The sequence below is a fragment of the Mixophyes fleayi genome, chromosome 4 (assembly GCF_038048845.1).
Source record: "Mixophyes fleayi isolate aMixFle1 chromosome 4, aMixFle1.hap1, whole genome shotgun sequence".
Classification (NCBI taxonomy): domain Eukaryota; kingdom Metazoa; phylum Chordata; class Amphibia; order Anura; family Limnodynastidae; genus Mixophyes; species Mixophyes fleayi.
In genome coordinates, this window is record NC_134405.1 from 165624101 (window position 1) to 165643129 (window position 19029).

The window sequence follows — 19029 nt, forward strand, 5'->3', positions numbered from 1 at the left end:
CAGAGAGGCACAGTATTAAGAAAAAGGGGAGAGAGTGTTAGGAACTCCTTCAGTCAGCACGACAGAACCCGGAATCTGCTCCGATGTCTGGTGTTCACTGGAGCCCCTAGTGGTGGGGACAGACTTGGCTGCAGACGAACGGAGGGTCGTGTAGTGTGCACTGACTGGGGAGAACCCTGAGGCAGCGTAGTAGAACACAGCGGTGTGAGATCCAGGCAAAAGGTCAAAAGGCCGGCAGCAGACAGGAATATCAGAAAACGAGCCGAAGTCAGGGGTCACAGGCAATACAACGAAGTCCAAAAACAAGCCAGGGGTCATACACGGGAAATCCAATAATAGAATAAGCACAGGAGCAGGGAAACAGGAACAGGAGCCTAGCTAAACAGGAAGCTATAACTGGCAATGAGGCTCAGTCCTCACTGCCTTAAATAGCAAGGAGATCCAATAGGAGTCATGGTAATAAAACCCCTCCCACTGCATAATCACTGCCCCGAGGAAAAATACTGGCAATCACAAGACAGCACCAAATAACATCAGAAGACTATCACCAGAGTCTACATCCTGAACATAAATAGTCCTACCTTTCCCTGCTGGTATGTGCCCGGGTGTCAGCCTGCTGGCCGGGCGCTGTGGCCTCTGGATTACAGCGTCCCGGTTGTTGCCTAGGCAACCGGGACGTCAGAGGCGGAAGTGACACCCCGGTCGTCATGGGGACGGCCGGGGCGTCCGAGGAGACCGGAAGCGAGCCGCGGCGGCCCGTCGGAGAGCCGCGGTTCGTAACAGAGAGAGGCACAGTATTAAGAAAAAGGGGAGAGAGAGCCACAGTATTAAGAAAAAGGGGGTAGAGAGAGGCGCAGCATTAAGAAAAAGGGGGTAGAGAGAGGCGCAGTATTAAGAAAAATGGGGTAGAGAGAGGCGCAGTATTAAGAAAAAGGGGGTAGAGAGAGGCGCAGTATTAAGAAAAAGAGGGGTACAGAGAGGCACAGCATGAGGAAAAAGGGGGAGAGAGAGGCACAGTATGAGGGAAAAAAGGGGGCAGCAGAAAGGCACAGAGTGATGGAGAGGGGGAACAAGATGGCACAGTGATGGAGAGCAGGGGCAGCATGGCACAGTGATGGAGTGGGGGGGCAGGATGGCACAGTGATGGAGTGGGGAGGCAGGATGGAACAGTGATGGAGTGGGGGGGTAGGAGGGCACAGTGATGGACAACAGGGGCAGCATGGCACAGTGATGAAAGAGTTTAAGATGGGGTGGTTTGGGGGCTACTGAATGTGGGGGACATTGAGGTCTCTATTAAATGTGCCTATGAATTATTTAATGGCAGTGATGGTTGCGGGAAATAGGTATATTTCTGAAATGTAAATACTATTAATTTATTGCTGGGGCTGTTTGTAGGGAGGGAAATAGTATTCACATTTAATAAATAAACCTATTATTTTAATATTGGGGCTGGAGGAAGGCCTAATTGTTAATCGTGGGTGCTATTGATTTAACGCTGGTGCTGGCTGTAATTTTCTAAAAGTACCCATTTTTTTTCCAAATAGGACCCCCAACATTCCATGTTCCTGCCAAGCCGCAGCTAAGGAAACCTGCAGCCACAGTTGGTGAAAGTGAGAAGAACAGGTAGGACAGAGCAGGAGAGTGTGAGAAATATTGTGATTCTAGTGGGACAATCCCAATTTTTGGTAACACAGCAATGCAAGTTTTTTTTCTGTAAGAGGGTTTCCTGGGCACGCCAAGTGATTCATAGCCATGCCCCCAATTGTATGACCACGCCCACATGTGTGTGTGGTCGTACAATTGTGGTTGTGGCCATACAAATTTTTAGTGGCGCCCAAAAAAAATTCGTTTTTTTTTTTTTTTTTTTTTAGCCGCACCAAAATATGTTGGTGCCGCAAATGTTTGCAAAATTTTTTTCATTCTCAGCTTTAAGGGGGGCCCCATGAAGTTGTTGTACTGGGGTCCTGAATTCCTCTTGGCAGCCCTGACCACACCTCTGACTTGTAATGTCTTTTGTTTAGCCTTTGTAGCCATTTTGTGTATAAATTAGTTGACTTATCTTTCAATTTAGGGATACTTGGCAGAGACCCAATCCATGGTTGAAACATTTTAGATTGGTGATGGTTAAATAAGACATTTTGCATTCACTTCAGAGGACCTACTCTGTACTTTTCAGTAGGAGATACCGCATCCACTGTTATAGCTGGAGGACATCTCTTATCAGGATGTTGTGCTTGCTAATTCTACTCTCCTTTTCATAGCAGACTGATAGGGTAAGCCCCTAGACCAGTTTCTGCCCTGAATAGTATTTGGATAACTACTGAATGCTGTAGGGAAAGTTAAAGTGGAAATCTGAAGTAAACAAACTAGTGGTGTAACAGTACTCCCTTAGATACGCTTTTATCTGTTTGATTCTTTACTTGACAGCTTGTTCTCAGAAGGAGATTAGTGAACAGCTAGCAGGTAAAGCAAGACATTCCACTAGTTAGCTCGGATACTGTACACACACAATACAGCCTCTCAGCTGAAGATGGAGAAACTCAGACTTTTATTCATTCTGCTCAGTGTCTTAGGCCCTGGTAAGTTCACTTTTTATATTTTAATGGATTTAACCTATTATATCTAGACAGGTTAGAATGATCCTTGAAAAGATTTTAGAGAACAAAAAAGTAATATGCCATCCAAAGCTGGTTTTTATAATGAGTTATGTTAAGGACTACATGTTGTATATTGATTGGATATTGAAACTAATCTTCTAAAATGCAATATGGAAACTTTTGTTGCTCCTTAGAATAAAGTTTTCTACCACTGTTTTGGTTTTTGCAATTGTGTATTTTCAAATACAACATAAGTGGATTTCTTAATAACTCAGTAACAGAAAGGTTTGCCACACATTGTCTAGGATACAAACTTATTAAGAGGTGTTATCCTGTGGAGCCTGAATGTCAATGTGGTAACTAGACCACATAAGATTAATAAGGAATTTTAACATGTTTTTCATTGTTTGATAAATGTTAACAAAAATGTTTGTTTAATTAGTATGAATTTTTAAATATTGAATGTTTAAATATTATGACTGTATCTTATGCATTACAATTGCTTATATCTTTTGTGAATGGCTAAATAAGCTTGAAGTAAAAACAATTTTATCGTGTTTGTATTTTGCTTTGTAATGTATTCCATATTGTTGTACAACTACATACTATAGTCAACAGAGACAGTAATATGGAACGGGTAGGAGAAGAGCTGTGTGAGAGATTATTGTCAGGAATGGAGTTCTCTAAAAAATTGCAAATAGTCAAGTAGTAAATTACCAAATAAACATAGTTTATTGGAATATAGGACTCATATAGATGAACTTATATAGGATGTATTGCTACGTTAATACCTGGTGCGGGCCGCGTGTGGCTATGATCTCTTTTCTAGGTATACCTTAATACTTATCATTGTAACTATTTTAATACTAAAGTTGATAAATTATTACAGAGTTGGTATTTTCTGGTCAACAACATTAATCCATTATGAATTAACATATTAGATCCCAGTTTTTAAATATGAATCTATGAAACATTGCCATAATGATTAACTGTGCAGTACCACTTTATCATTAAAACTCAACATGTATTGTTTTACTGAATTCTGAAAAAAATAACTTTGATACCCTTTTATTATAAGCCTGGTCATGTTGTATGATCTGTCACAAGACCAGTATTAAGTCATGTGTAAAGTCTCTATTCAAGGACTACTATAAATAGTGGGAGCTCAACATATCAGTACTATAAGTGGGATTGCTCTTGCCCATAGGACCTGCCTCTTTGTAATGATTGACTCCAGGTATACCTGCTATTAGTCTTCCCCTTCCTCAATTCTGTTCACCACTGAATGAAGCACCAGTTCCCATGTTACATTTAGTATTTAAAGTAGTGTGAATCTAAATAGGAAATTAAGATAATCTTAGGTTTTGTATGGAAAGGCTACTATTAAAAAAGCTGCTGATTTGTCAGTTCTGTTAAAGTTATTGGTCTACAAGCTCTCCCAAACCAGTAGAGGTTCACTGCTTATAGAATGTTGCCTAACATACTGACATATTGGGGTATATTTAATAAACTGCGGGTTTGAAAAAGTGGAGATGTTGCCTATAGCAACCAATCAGATTCTAGCTGTCATTTTGTAGAATGTACTAAATAAATGATAACTAGAATCTGATTGGTTGCTATAGGCAACATCTCCACTTTTTCAAACCCGCAGTTTAGTAAATATACCCCATAGTCTTCTCTTTGGTGCAATCTAATCTTTTCAAGAAATGGAGCAGGGTATATAGCCACGTGCTGCTACTCAAGTGCACTCTATTATTTGATTATCAGGAATTGCTACCACCTCTATATAAAAGCAATACCTCTGAACCTTTGAAGTCTATAATTTTACATTGAAAAATATTTATAAATCAAGAACATTGACAGACATATGCCAAACTTCACAGTAGTGGGCATCCCAGTAAATTCAAACTACATAGATCTATCAGCAAGGTAAATGTTAAAGTTTACAAGTCTAACGTTAGAAAAATAGTAAATTGATATGGCCATGGAAGGGTAACCAGAAGAAAGATCATTATCTCCAATAAAACCACATTGCAGTAAACCTTAGGTTTGCAAAGTGCTTTTGAACAAAACACATTACATCTGGAGCAACATTCTCTTGACAGATGAGACCAAAGTGGAGTTTGGTCATAATTCACAATACCGCCATGTTTGGTGAATACCAAGCAAACAGTATCACCAAAGGAACCTTTTGAAACAGTCAAGCACGGATTTGCGGTTATTTTTAGCAGCCCCAGGACTTGTATGGCTGGGGCTGCTAAAAATGAACTCCACTTTATAACAGTAAAATCAATAATCCGAGTAGCAAATCTACGAGAAAAGTATGCTTTAATAACCTTACTCACTTAGAGCCCCTTAAAGAGAAATTGTAGTGACACATTTTAATGTGGGACCCAGGGCCGGATTTACCGCTAGGCAACCTAGGCACCTGCCTAGGGCCTAGCGGCTCTCGGGGGGCACAGCTGGGGGGGACAGGAGTAATTTTTTAAAAAATGAAGAAAAAAAAAAATTCGGCCCCTCCCCCGACTCGCGGCAGTCGGGGGAGGGGGGGTGCCGCGAATCGGGGGAGGGGGGGTCGGGTGCCGCGAATCGGGGGAGGGTGGGTCGGGTGCCGCGAATCGGGTCCCGGCAGCCTCTTCTCCTCTCAGTGTCTCAGTGATAGAGAGAGGAGGAGAGGCTGCCGGGACCCGACGAGCGATCACGTGACTCTTTCTTTTGTTTTTTTTTTTTTACATTTGGACTGACGGAGGAGGAGCAGCGCGCAATAGAAAGGTAAGTAAAACAAGGGACATAAGTGGTGATGGTGAAGGGGCACAGAAGTGGTGATGGTGAAGGGGCACAGAGGTGGTGAAGGGCACAGAGATGGTGATTGGCACAGAAGTGGTGATGGTGATTGGCACAGAAGTGGTGATGGTGAAGGGCACAGAGGTGGTGATGGTGAAGGGCACAGAGATGGTGATTGGCACAGAAGTGGTGATGGTGATTGGCACAGAAGTGGTGATGGGCACAGAGGTGGTGATGGTGAAGGGCACAGAGGTGGTGATGGTGAAGGGGCACAGAATTGGTGATGGTGATTGGCACAGAGGTGGTGATGGTGATTGGCACAGAGGTGGTGATGGTGAAGGGCACAGAGGTGGTGATGGTGAAGGGCACAGAGGTGGTGATGGTGAAGGGCACAGAGGTGGTGATGGTGAAGAGGCACAGAGGTGGTGATGGTGATTGGCACAGAAGTGGTGATGGTGAAGGGCACAGAGGTGGTGATGGTGAAGAGGCACAGAGGTGGTGATGGTGATTGGCACAGAAGTGGTGATGGTGAAGGGCACAGAGGTGGTAATGGGCACAGAGGTGGTGATGGTGATTGGCACATTGGTGGTGATGGTGATTGGCACAGAGGTGGTGATGGTGATGGGCACAGAGGTGATGGGGAAAGGGCACATGTGATATTGTGAAGGGGCAAAAGTGACAATGAAGGGGCACAGTGTGATGATAGAGGGACAAAAGTGACAAGAGCAAGTATTTCTGCCCTGACTTCAATATTTATTATGTTGTTTTGACCCAACTACTTAAAAAAACGGGACTGCTTGGTAATTATTTAGGGGTGCCTTTTTCTGCAGCAGGGTGGCCTTGCTCTTTTCACATGTTAGGTACGCCCCCAAAGATGCAAGCCACGCCCTCACCTGCTTTCATATCTACTTAACTATAGGGGTATATGGTAGGCATGCGGCGGCACATGCTTACACTTCTACGTAACTATAGGGGTATATGGTAGGCTGCAAAAATATAGTGCTATGGATTGTTTCAGGGAGGGGGCCCAAAAACAGTATCCTGCCTAGGGCCCTATGAGGTCTAAATCCGGCTCTGGTGGGACCCATTGTATGGAACACTTCGCCCTGAACTTTGTGTTGTTTAGTAATTCAATTGCAGCTGTGCATTTTTCTTCCTGTCTCTATAACTGTTCTGTTCATTTATACATTGGATTGGTTTTGTTCATGTGGATACTTCATTGATGTTATAATGTGTCCTAAACCTCTAGAGAAGTAAGGAACTTCCCGTATACCTTTATTGCTTGGATTTCAGAAACCTACTTTGATGGAATGATTTTTCCTACATATGTTGGGGGAGTTATAGCAATGATACATTTTATATGTAGCACCTTCTGTTCGAAACGGACTTATGCACTTTACATCTGGGCTATTTGCTATAAGTATTATGACACTGCAGCAAAATCAACTCTTTAGCACTTCTGTCAACCTTTTAAGGAAACACCTGTAAATATTTAATATGGGATATTCTAGTTGGAATGGAAATCTTGTCGTAACTTGCCTTTAGGATTGTCTTTGTTTGTACGCCATATTCTATAAAGTTATATTACCGTTTTTTTCCGCCACTCCCTACTCTTCTTATGCAAATGAGTAAAACGTGATTGCGGTTTAGTTAATACTTCAATAAAAAGTCCCTTTTATACAATACATGTTATATAGTCCCATATGTTTGTTTTTCTGACTGAATCAGCACCTCACAATAATCTTTTCCAAAGAAAGTAGAAAGCAACTCAAAGTGTTTATTTTTCCAAGAAAACACAGAGAAAAGCTTTTTAATCAGTAAAACAGATTAAAAATGACATTTTACATCTAAAATAAAGACACATTTTTTTCAACTTTTTTGGGTTCCTCCACTATTACAGAATACCTCAGCATGTGTATTATGATTCTTCATTCATTACTGTTTGGACTGGCAAAATCTGTGTCAATAGCTGTGAATGTAGAACACGCATTATGGAAATAATGACAATGCGAGACCAAGACCTGATGTCACACATTATGTTCCCTCTGACAGTCTTTGAATAAATAATAAATGTAACAGAAAATTCTAGCAATTTGCAAAGATTGAGATGGGTGCAGTTATTTATCTTGCTTGTGTACACAGTGTGTGGAACATAATGCATTATATTTGTATGAAGCAAGTAAGTGTTATCATTTGATGTATTACTTGGAGAAAAGTATTTGACATGTCAGACTCAATTCCTTACATTTCTGTGTTTAGTATTGACTTGTGGATATTCAGCTTTGTCATGCCCCCAATGCCATGTGCACATGTTTCAGATAAATGCCTTGTTAAGATGTCGTTATGGCCCATTTCATCCCACGGACATTAGTACCTTTCTAACAGAATACAAATTGTTTATTAAATTGATTAATGTTACTACTAATGTCACTATTTTGTACTTGGATTGCTACTTGTTGGCCTATCCCATGCCACTTTTACTTACACACAAACACATAGGAGTTGACATGGCTGAAATACTCTGTAGCCAATCAAAGCATTAGAATGTTACTATGAGCACAGTTTGTTCTAGCTTTACCCACTTTATCTTCTGCCCATTCATGTGTACACAGCTTTGAAGTATAAATATAATAGATCCAGTGCCTCTTGTCAAACACATTTAAGATGTTAGAAAATAGCACAGACACCATTTACTAGTATTTTTGTGTTGCATTTTTCATTCCTTCCAATGTAAACCACATATGCGTAGCACCATAACACCACAGTGTGCCAACTGTATTCCATTTGAACATAAGTGTCAGGCGGCGTCCCCGCTTTCCTACCTCTCAGCGGGGACGGACGCCCTTCTCTGTCCTGCATGATCGTGTCTCATTGCCAGGCAACGAGACGCTACCGTAGGGTTCCCCTTTCACCGGCCAGTTGGCTCCTGTGAGCATGTGTGCCTGTTCCTAGGCAACGGGACACGCTTCTGCCCAACATTTCGATGGTCAGTGACATCACTAACTGCCCCCTTTAGCCTCTATTTAAGGTTCACTCTGGCAGCATGTAGCTGCCAGAGTATTAGGTCATAACCTGCTCCAGCACCTGTATACTGACCTGTCTCCTGGTTCCTGACTCCTGCTTGGCTTGACTATTCCTTGGTTTCCTGCTTTTGTTACCAATCCGGCTTGTTCACTATCCATGCCTGCTGATTTGAATCCTGATTGATACCTTTTACTGACCCGGCTTGTTCACTACTCTCTTCACCGTCCACCTAACCAGCAACTGATTTGGAGGGCCACAACTTGTATACTCCTTGCAGCTGAGCCCACACTCCATTGCGGGAGTCCTTGGTGAAAACCAGGAGCGTGTTTAGACTCAGTGCCTCCTAGCTCAGTATCGCCAACTGCTGGTAGGTGCCTGCCATCTCATTCCAGTTATACGTGACAATAACATTAGGCTTTTTATCTTCATTAACAAGTGTGTCTATACTTTTAATTAACATATTGGGCTATGTCTCATTGGTAAGGATTATACAGCAAACACAGAGATTCTGCTCGCTTTTACTGATCATGGATTAGATGGATGTCCACCTTCAAATAATTTTAATGTATCTTTTTGTACACACTTTCCTGCAAGTTTTACAAAATACTCTACTCTTTCCAACTCCATGGACTTAATAACTTTTTGGCTAAGTTTCCCTCTTCTTTCCTGTGTACTTAACACAAAACTATTGAGTGAATGCAGTGATATTACTGAGTTGTGTAACATACTAGTGTAACAAAAATTAATATGGTATAAAAGTTTTGGTGAAAAACAAAGAAGGATACAGTAAAGCTAAAGATATGTAGATAATGTTGGTGAGAGTTGCATGTAGAGACCACTTAATTAAAGTTGTTTGTAGGTGAAAATGTCATTGATATTAAGAGGGTGATTGTTCTAAAGGAAGTATACACAATCGACATGATGTATTTGTTTGTGGTCTATTGTTTGTGCTGTATGAGTAACAAATGCCACAAACTGGAGAAGTCAAGGTAGTACAATATACTCTTTTGTACTTGCAACTTTTTTTTGCTGAAATAATCCTATAGTACTGACACCAAATATCCAGATATACCATATTTCAAGTGTGACATCTAAGTGGGCATTTTAGAAATTCCCTTGTTTATAGCAGGGCCTCAGAAGATAAATTGATATTTTGCAGTCCGCTGTCCGTGCTTTTCATGTGGAAGCTTTGACGGAGGCCCCTGGCAAAGGCTATTGACAGGGATATTCTTCATAGGCCTGAGGCTTTACAGAGGGTGATAGTGATCCCTCCTTACCCTGATCTCTCTGTGCCCCATGTATGTGATATGTACATCAATCCAAAGAAAACCGATTTCCCCCAAGTGTTCAGAAAAGCAAAGTCTATTACTTAGAGAAGAACACAACAATAAAATGGCTGTGCTTCAGAAGGGCTTTATTAAGAGATATCTTCAGCAAAACAATCAATATTTTGTATTATTTAATAATTTATGGTATTTAAAGAATTGACTATTTAAAATAATCTAGATTAACTATTGTAACTGATATATATACTCTTGTACACTTTTCTCTGTTTTTCACTCTCTTCTCTTCACGCCCCGACTCAAAAAAACAAAATTATTCTTAAATAAAGATTGATATAATAATAAATGCTGATGATGATATTTCACTATATATATAACTATATATATATATATATATATATATATATACATACATATAAAACTATATATATATATATATATATATATATATATATATATATGTATATATATATATATATATATATATATATATATATATATACATATATATATATATGTTTGAACAACTTCAATAAAAAAGGAAAAAATGTTATGGTAGCCACTGTTAGTTCTTGATTATGTTACTGTTTTGTTAAGTTGTTCTTCTACCTATTGTACCTGGTGGGACAGGCGCACAGTTAGGGAGGGTTTCCAAGTGCCTAGAACCCCTTCCCCCCCTCATGCACTTGGATCTCTTACTCTACACATATTGCTCTAAGTGCATGTGCTACCAAACAGTTTAATATGGACAGAATTTTGCACTCATAAGGACTCATCAATCGACAGCCTGGCATTAACCCCCCAGGACAGTGTAGAAGCCATAAAACCAGAACATATGCCTGGATAAAATGAAGAAATGTAAAGAAAGGTTTAAGTGTAGTTAGTTCGTGTGTGGATGTGTAAGGTGTAGCAGAAAGTATTTAGAGGTTGGTTAATGTGCTGCAGTGTATTGTAAGCTGTGTGATGTGTTGCAGATTGTATGGTTAAGTTGTGTGAAGTTCTGCATAGTGCGCATGGCACAGTGTGATGTGCTGCAGAGTGTATTGGGTGCTGTGCTGCAGAGAATATTGATAATCTGTGTAATAATTGAGTGTGTGGGACAATGAGATGAACTGCAGCCTCTATGTGGGACTGCGTAAAGTGCGGCAGTGTATGGGAAGGGATTGTGCAGTGCTTTTGAAGAGACTGTGCTGCACAATGTGTGGACTGTATGATAAACTGCAGATTGTGTTGTGCTGCAGAAGTGTAATGTGCTGCAGAGTTTAAAAGGTGCTATGTGTCATGCTGCAAAGTGTAAGTGGGGCTATGTTGTACTATAGAGTTTTTCAGCACTACTTTACATTGCGGCTAATTGGTGTTTTAAACAGTAGAGTGCAAATTTGCACTTGGGGTTCCATTGCCCCCTCAAATACCTTTACTTTGTTCAGAAATCAAGCATTTGGACCCCCCCATCTTGAAATCTTGCAATTGCCCATGTGGGAGTCCAATTTGAAAAAGAGGTCATCAACTTTCAGATAGCGAGAAGTGATATTTTGTCTCAGTGGTTCCAAGGAACTTGGCCACCTAATTGCTTCTTACAGTTTAATTTGGTATAAGATCTAGCTTTTTGAAGCAGAGGCTACCCCCTACTCTACTGTGGTTCCATCTCTTTATCCGCATGCAGCTACATGTTGCAGCTGACATCAGCAGGTGCAGAGCTTAAATAGAGAGCTCAGTGCACACTCCAGTATCTGAGCAACAGGCATTTGCAACTGCATACTTTTCTGCTGTACTCTATGTACTACTTAATACAGACCTGACTTTGTCTTTGATTTTCTCTGTGTCTATTGTGCAATTATGAACTTGTCACTCCGTTATGAACTCAGCTTGTCTTTGACCATGCCTGTATGCCCATGACTTGATCTGACTAGTGCTGTCAGTCCTGACATCTACTTCTGTCTCCAACCATGAATTTGTCCTGTGCTCAGTCATTAGCATCCTCCATACAATCTGTGGGTGTCTCACTGTGGAGTCCCTAACCTCTTTGTAGGTGTTCCTGATGAGGATTAGTAAACCCATTAGACTATGTGCCTTAGGTGACACAGCAATAATCTGTAGCAGCACAGAGGGTCCATAGCTTCACCATTAGTTTATAACAGTTATCTTGGGCTAGTGACATATAGAGACTGACCTCGTTTGACATTGACACTGGTTGCAACAATAGTGTTACTCATCCAATAACCCCATTATAACAGTTTAGGTGAATGCTTCTTATCTTATCTTACCAGGGTTTCCTCTGTAGGGTAAATGTGACTCTAATTATGGGCGTTGAGCCACAGAAAATGGTACATTAGGAGCCAGGACTACATCAATCTTACTTGCGTTAGTCTTAACTTTAATATGAGTTTGTATGGTGTGTTTTGGTAAAGGAAGACAATTTATAATTGATTGGCCATTTGCTAGCAATTATACAGTAATATTCAAATTTGATTTTAGTTAGCGATGTCCAATCATACTAATAAATTCTTGTGCTAATGTTCTCTTTAAAGGTGAGGGCACATTGCTGTTTATTGGACTACCTAATACAGTCACGTTACCGGAAAACCAACCAGCCGGAACCGTGGTGTACACATTCTCTGTGAATTCCACATACACTTTATCTTTAACGCCTCAAATAATTAATAGTAATCCCCTTACCAAAGCCTTCAGAATAGATCCCAAGCCTCCAACATCTTACGTAAGTATCATTATATATTTTTAAGTAATCACGATTGCATTCTGAAATTCTTATTAATGGCACATCCAAAATATGCACTGAGCAAGTCCTCTATTTAGAATGAATGAATGTGTAATAATAGGATTATCATACACTACACACTTCTCAGTATCCAGCACAAACAATGCCTATTCCTGTTCTATCCATGTCACACCATCTAATATGTTTTCAATATCCATGTGCTAAGCATATATATTATTTTCCATAGAATCCTACAGCTAAAGTGTGATTCTCCTTAAAGAATACTGATTCGTGAGCCCCCTCCAGATATAAATACATGCCAAACTTACCAACACGGGTGTTCCTGTCACCCGTGCCCTCCCTCCTGGGCTCCGTCGTATGCGGACTCTCCCCTCCCCCTACCCTAGTGTTGAGCTCACTGAGTTACTGTGATTATTGTTTACTGTACTGTGCTGTCTCACCTTGTATTGTAATTTTGTTTGTCCCTGTACGGCGCCACGGACACCTAGTGGCGGCCTATAAATAAAAATTTATGATAATAATAATAAACATAAAATGGCCAAGAGAGACACTTATAATGTCACAGTTCTTACTGTATTCCAGATATATACTGGAATTTTGCAAGCTTGTGAACAACATATATACGCACTAGTGTCTCCCGGTTTCCCCAATTCATGGCATATGGCCCTATTGTTCTCTACCTGCAGCCTTCCGTCAAATTAGAGATGTCATGGGGATGGTGGAAAGATGAGTGAGACTCTGTAAAGCTTGATACGCTTTGGCATTTTTAAATGGATTTTGCAAGCATTTTGAAGATTTTTAAAATACATGTTAATGAAAGACCATTGTTTCGAGTGTTACAATACACACTGGCATTCTTATTGTTCAGCAAATAGAACTGATATAAAAAAAAAAAAAGCAGTGTGTGACTGTTAGAGGCTTCTGGGACTCGGCAGATCAAAGTACCCTACAAGGACAGAAATTATTTAATCATCATCATCAACATCATTTATATATAGAGCCAGCAAATTACACAGTGCTTTGCAATTGAGAACAAACACAGTAATAAAACAATACTGGGATATATAGACAGACAGAGAGATAAGGGTGACTTGCTCACAAGCTTACAATCTATAGGACAATGGGAGTTTAATACATAAGGTTAGCACCTTAAGAGCAGCACGGTGGCTGAGTAGTTAGCACTTCTGCCTCATAGCGCTGGGGTCATGAGTTCAGTTCCTGACCACAGCATTATCTGTGTGGAGTTAGTATGTTCTCCCCGTGTTTGCGTGGGTTTCCTCTGGGTGCTCCGGTTTCCTCTCACACTCCAAAAACATACTGGTAGGTTAATTGGCTGTTATCAAAATTGACCCTAGTCTCTCTCTCTCTTTCTGTCTGTCTGTGTGTGTATGTTAGGGAATTTACACTGTAAGCTCCAAAGGGGCAGGGACTGATGTGAATGAGTTCTCTGTACATCGCTGCAGAATCAGAAGCGCTATATAAATGATGAGGATGATGATAAGGTTAAGTACTAAATATTGCATATGGGTCCAGCCAGATTGCAAAGGTAAAAAATGCTTAATAGACTATATGATCCAGTCACACAGCAATGTTGGTCAAAAGATTGTCCTATGTGTGAACTGTGTACAGGGTGGTAATATGGTAACCTAGGGAGGTTTGGAGGTGGCGCTATATAAATAAATGGTGATGATGACAATGATTATAAGTTCTCTTGAAGAGGTGGGTTTTCAGAGAACACTTGAAGGTTTAGAGACTTGAGGAAAGTCTTATTGTGTGAAGGAGGGATTACCACAAAGTGGGTGCAACCCTGAAAAAAGTCTTGTAACTGGGAACAGGAGCAGGTAATATATCTATATCTATATCATTTGTCTTTCCTCAAACAGTGGTAGTTATACTCTCAATAAATAGAATTTTAGTTTCTAAATAATTGTATATGTTAATGGTATATGTGCATCTTCTTACAGACTGTTACCACAGTAAATTCTCTGCTCGATTTTGAAACAACGCCCAGCAGCTTTGATATACAGATTTATATGACAGATGCAAAAAATGCCACCAATCTGCAAACCTTGACTGTGCAGCTCACTAATGTTAATGAACCCCCTGTGTTTCAGGACAACCTAGCAAATCAAGGTGCGTATTAGCCATAACCACGCTATGCCTAGATCTGTCATCCTCACCCATTTCATTCAGCAGACATTTATCTGCTCCCGTACTGCCATACATCTTTCAATGAATTAAGGTGGGCTCAATTAATCAATTAACATAAAACAAACCATACATCAATTAATTGGTTAAGTATGAGTTATTATTTTTAAAAAGCAGTGCTAAAAATGGGAGCAGACAAATGTATCCTGGATGAAATAAATGAGGTTGATATCTCTGCATGCCAGGTAGCGCCAAACCATATCAATGCCAAATATTTAAATGTCACTGCTGTGCACTTCCTATACAGCCATACTTACTTATACCCATCTGTCCATTCAAGGGACAAAGCACATCCACACTTGGTATACAGAACATCTATGCAAAAAACTCCCAAAGACTAAACTGCTGTAAATATATATGCATACAGAACATACACACAGGAGGGTCCTGCACCTATAGAGCATCTATGAAAAACATTCACAGTCCATAAGCAGTGTTCAAAGTGGGATGAGGGTATACGGTGATATGCCGCACCCCAACTTCTCTCACTGCTTTAATTTTAAAACTATCAAATTTCATCTATTTCCATTCCCATTATATTTTCCATACCGCCACTTCTAAAATGCCACTCCGACCACTGAATATACAATACACAAGTGTCACAATCTATAATTAACAAATCTGACAAAAAAGCAGGTAGAAAGTCAAGTCACCTGTTGCCCACCACACCCATAATGTACATATATTTCCATATTTTCTATATTAACATAGAGAGAATAGCACAAATGGCACTTTGGGTCTGTAATAATCATCCCTGTTGTTGTCTGAATAATGTTTGTTTTTATAAGTATTCTTTTATTTTGTAGTTGTAATGCTTTATATCACGGAAGGACAACCAAGAGTAAATATTTATAAAATTCAGGTATCTGATCCCGAAGATGCAACAAGTGCACTAAAGGTACATTTATTTCTAAGCATTACAGTGGGTATTAAGGAGAAGTGGAGCACAAAGATGAGGTGTTGCACCTATTATAATATTTCTATAATGTTTCCAGTGCAGTTTAGAAATGAGAAGTAATGTTTGGTTGCTATGGGCAATACCATCTTTTTCCTGTGTACCAGTTTTTTTTATAAATGCCCTGCAATATGTATTAAAACATTACAAGTAGGGAAGTTCATTATATTGCTATTTTGTGGGGTGATATCTGAGAATAGAAAATAAAAATAACATTGTTGCACTAAAAATGGGAAATGGAGAAATTAAACTGAAAATAAAAATTCACAAATGATTACTGAGCACTATAAATGAAAACTAGTTAGTCTGCTCTTGAGGTGGGATTCCACTTATACTGGACTGGACTTTTGATGTGATGTTTACACTTTGGCACATTGGGCCTATGTAATTTTTCCACTTTTCTAGGCACACATCTGTTTGTGGAAGGATTTTTTCTCTGTTAATTGAGTGCATATGAGGGTTGATTAACTAAGAGGGTAAAGTAACGCGGCCTGCACACTATTACCGTTACTGTTAATTTACTTTCGGCAGTAATGGGGCCAATTGAATTCTTCCCTAAATCTTCTAAAAAGGAAAAGTGGAGGTGTTGCCCATAGCAACAAATCCGATTCTAGATATCATTTTGTAGAATGTAGTATGCATCTGCAAAACTCCAACCTTCAAAGGGACTGCACGGAGGCAGGAAGGAGAGCACAGTGCATGCTGCGTGACCTCCTGCTGTGCAGAGAAGGTCATGTGACGCGGAAATTGTCTGCCCCCATTCTGAGAAGATGGGGGGGGGGGGCACAGTGAAGGCTCGGTGGGCCATCAGTTGCTCACCGCATATGTAGTAGACACATTATAGAATCACCGCATATGTCGTAGAAACATTATAGAATCACCACATATGTAGTAGATACATAATAGAATCACCACATATGTAGTAGATACATTATAGAATCACCGCATATGTCGTAGAAACATTATAGAATCACCACATATGTAGTAGATACATAATAGAATCACCACATATGTAGTAGATACATTATAGAATCACCACATATGTAGTAGATACAGTATAAAATCACTGCTTATGTAGTAGATACATTATAGAATCACCGCATATGTAGTAGATACATTATAGAATCACTGCATATGTAGTAGATACATTATATAATCACTGCATATGTAGTAGATACATTATAGAATCACTGCATATGTAGTAGATACAGTATAGAATCACCACATATGTAGTAGATACATTATAGAATCACTGCATATGTAGTAGATACATTATAGAATCACAGCATATGTTGTAGATACATTATAGAATCACTACTTATGTAGTAGATACATTATAGAATCACCGCTTATGCAGTAGATACATTATAGAATCACAGCATATGTTGTAGATACATTATAGAATCACTGCTTTTGTAGTAGATACATTATAGAATCGCAGCATATGTTGTAGATACATTATAGAATCACCGCATATGTAGTAGATACATTATAGAATCACTGCTTATGTAGTAGATACATTATAGAATCACAGCATATGTTGTAGATACATTATAGAATCACTGCTTTTGTAGTAGATACATTATAGAATCGCAGCATATGTTGTAGATACATTATAGAATCACCGCATATGTAGTAGATACATTATAGAATCACAGCATATGTTGTAGATACATTATAGAATCACTACTTATGTAGTAGATACATTATAGAATCACCGCTTATGCAGTAGATACATTATAGAATCACAGCATATGTTGTAGATACATTATAGAATCACTGCTTTTGTAGTAGATACATTATAGAATCGCAGCATATGTTGTAGATACATTATAGAATCACCGCATATGTAGTAGATACATTATAGAATCACTGCTTATGTAGTAGATACATTATAGAATCACAGCATATGTTGTAGATACATTATAGAATCACTGCTTATGTAGTAGATACATTATAGAATCACTGCATATGTTGTAGATACATTATAGAATTACTGCATATGTAGTAGATACATTATAGAATCACTGCTTATGTAGTAGATACATTATAGAATCACAGCATATGTTGTAGATACATTATAGAATCACTGCTTATGTAGTAGATACATTATAGAATCACAGCATATGTTGTAGATACATTATAGAATCACTGCATATGTTGTAGATACATTATAGAATCACTGCTTATGTAGTAGATACATTATAGAATCACTGCATATGTTGTAGATACATCATAGAATCACCGCTTATGTAGTAGATACATCATAGAATCACCGCTTATGTAGTAGATACATTATAGAATCACCGCATATGTAGTAGATACATTAGAATAGAATCTGATTGATCGCTATGGGCAACACCTCTACTTTTCCTTTTTAAAAGTTTTAGTAAATCTGCGCCATGTTGTAAATTAGATTCTATGTTTCTACTTTTCACACTTATTTTCCAATTGCAACAACATTGGCTGAATCTTTCAAATTATGTTATATTTGTCTTTAATATCAGATAATTAACTCAGTCTAGGTGGTTGTAGTTGGAAAACAAGTGTGGACAGCATAAATAGAGTATTATGTCACTGTGAAAGAAAGAGTCAGGTTGGCAAGTATGTAACTATTTGAATTTTAAATAAATGCTATATGTGAAAATATATTTGTTTGCTGTAAGTTAGCCTTATGTTTGAAAGCCAGCAATATGGTTAAGGCAAAGATAACAGATCCATTTTAATGTTAAATGCTACTTTCCACTAAAGTCAGATTATCAGTACACCTGGGGCTAAATGTATGAAAGTCCGTTTTTTTCAACTCAACGGAAATCGGCGAGTTTAAATCGGCGCTGGCTTGTAAAGGCAAGTTTATCTTTACAAGCCAGCGCCGCTTTAAATTTTAGCTGTAAACTTGCCGATTTCCGTCGAGTTGAAAAAAACGGACTTTCATACATTTACCCCCTGGACTGATTATGGTGGCTTGTATGGATTAGCTTTCAGGAAATGAGTAAAGTAAATGTAAAGGTGCATGTAAATGAACGTTCAGCCCACAATGCCCCACTGCTTATGTTGTGTTTTATTCAAATTGTATTGCATTCATACATAGCATAATTCATATACAATATGTAATTATAAAACCATGGTAAGCACGAGGAAATATGCAGAGACAATTTTAAGCAATTCATGTTATTGATTTGTTAAATTGATTTTAAAGTTCAGTACAGATCTAACATGTATGAGTGTCAGTGATAATAATAGCTGCTATTCTGCATATATTTTGCAGTTCTCACTGATTCCTTCTTCAGCTCCATTTACGGTAACATCACCTGGATTAATACAATCTACAAAAGTATTTGATTATGAGAGCGACCCACACAGGTAAAATGTCAGATTTAAATTTCCATTGGAAATAAACATGGAAAACCTTAGGGAAATTGAAAACTAAACATAATGTTT

The 19029-nt window shown here is 39.0% G+C and overlaps 1 protein-coding gene across 1 annotated transcript in view; it reads left to right on the plus strand.

Moving 5' to 3' along the window:
- Positions 1–2530: 2530 nt before the first annotated feature.
- The window catches only part of CDHR3 (cadherin related family member 3), a 47339-nt gene continuing 30840 nt past the window's right edge, over positions 2531–19029 (plus strand). Inside the window, 5 exon segments of the mRNA XM_075205275.1 lie at positions 2531–2579; positions 12217–12404; positions 14390–14558; positions 15440–15531; positions 18857–18951. Coding sequence (XP_075061376.1) covers positions 2531–2579; positions 12217–12404; positions 14390–14558; positions 15440–15531; positions 18857–18951 — 593 coding nt within the window.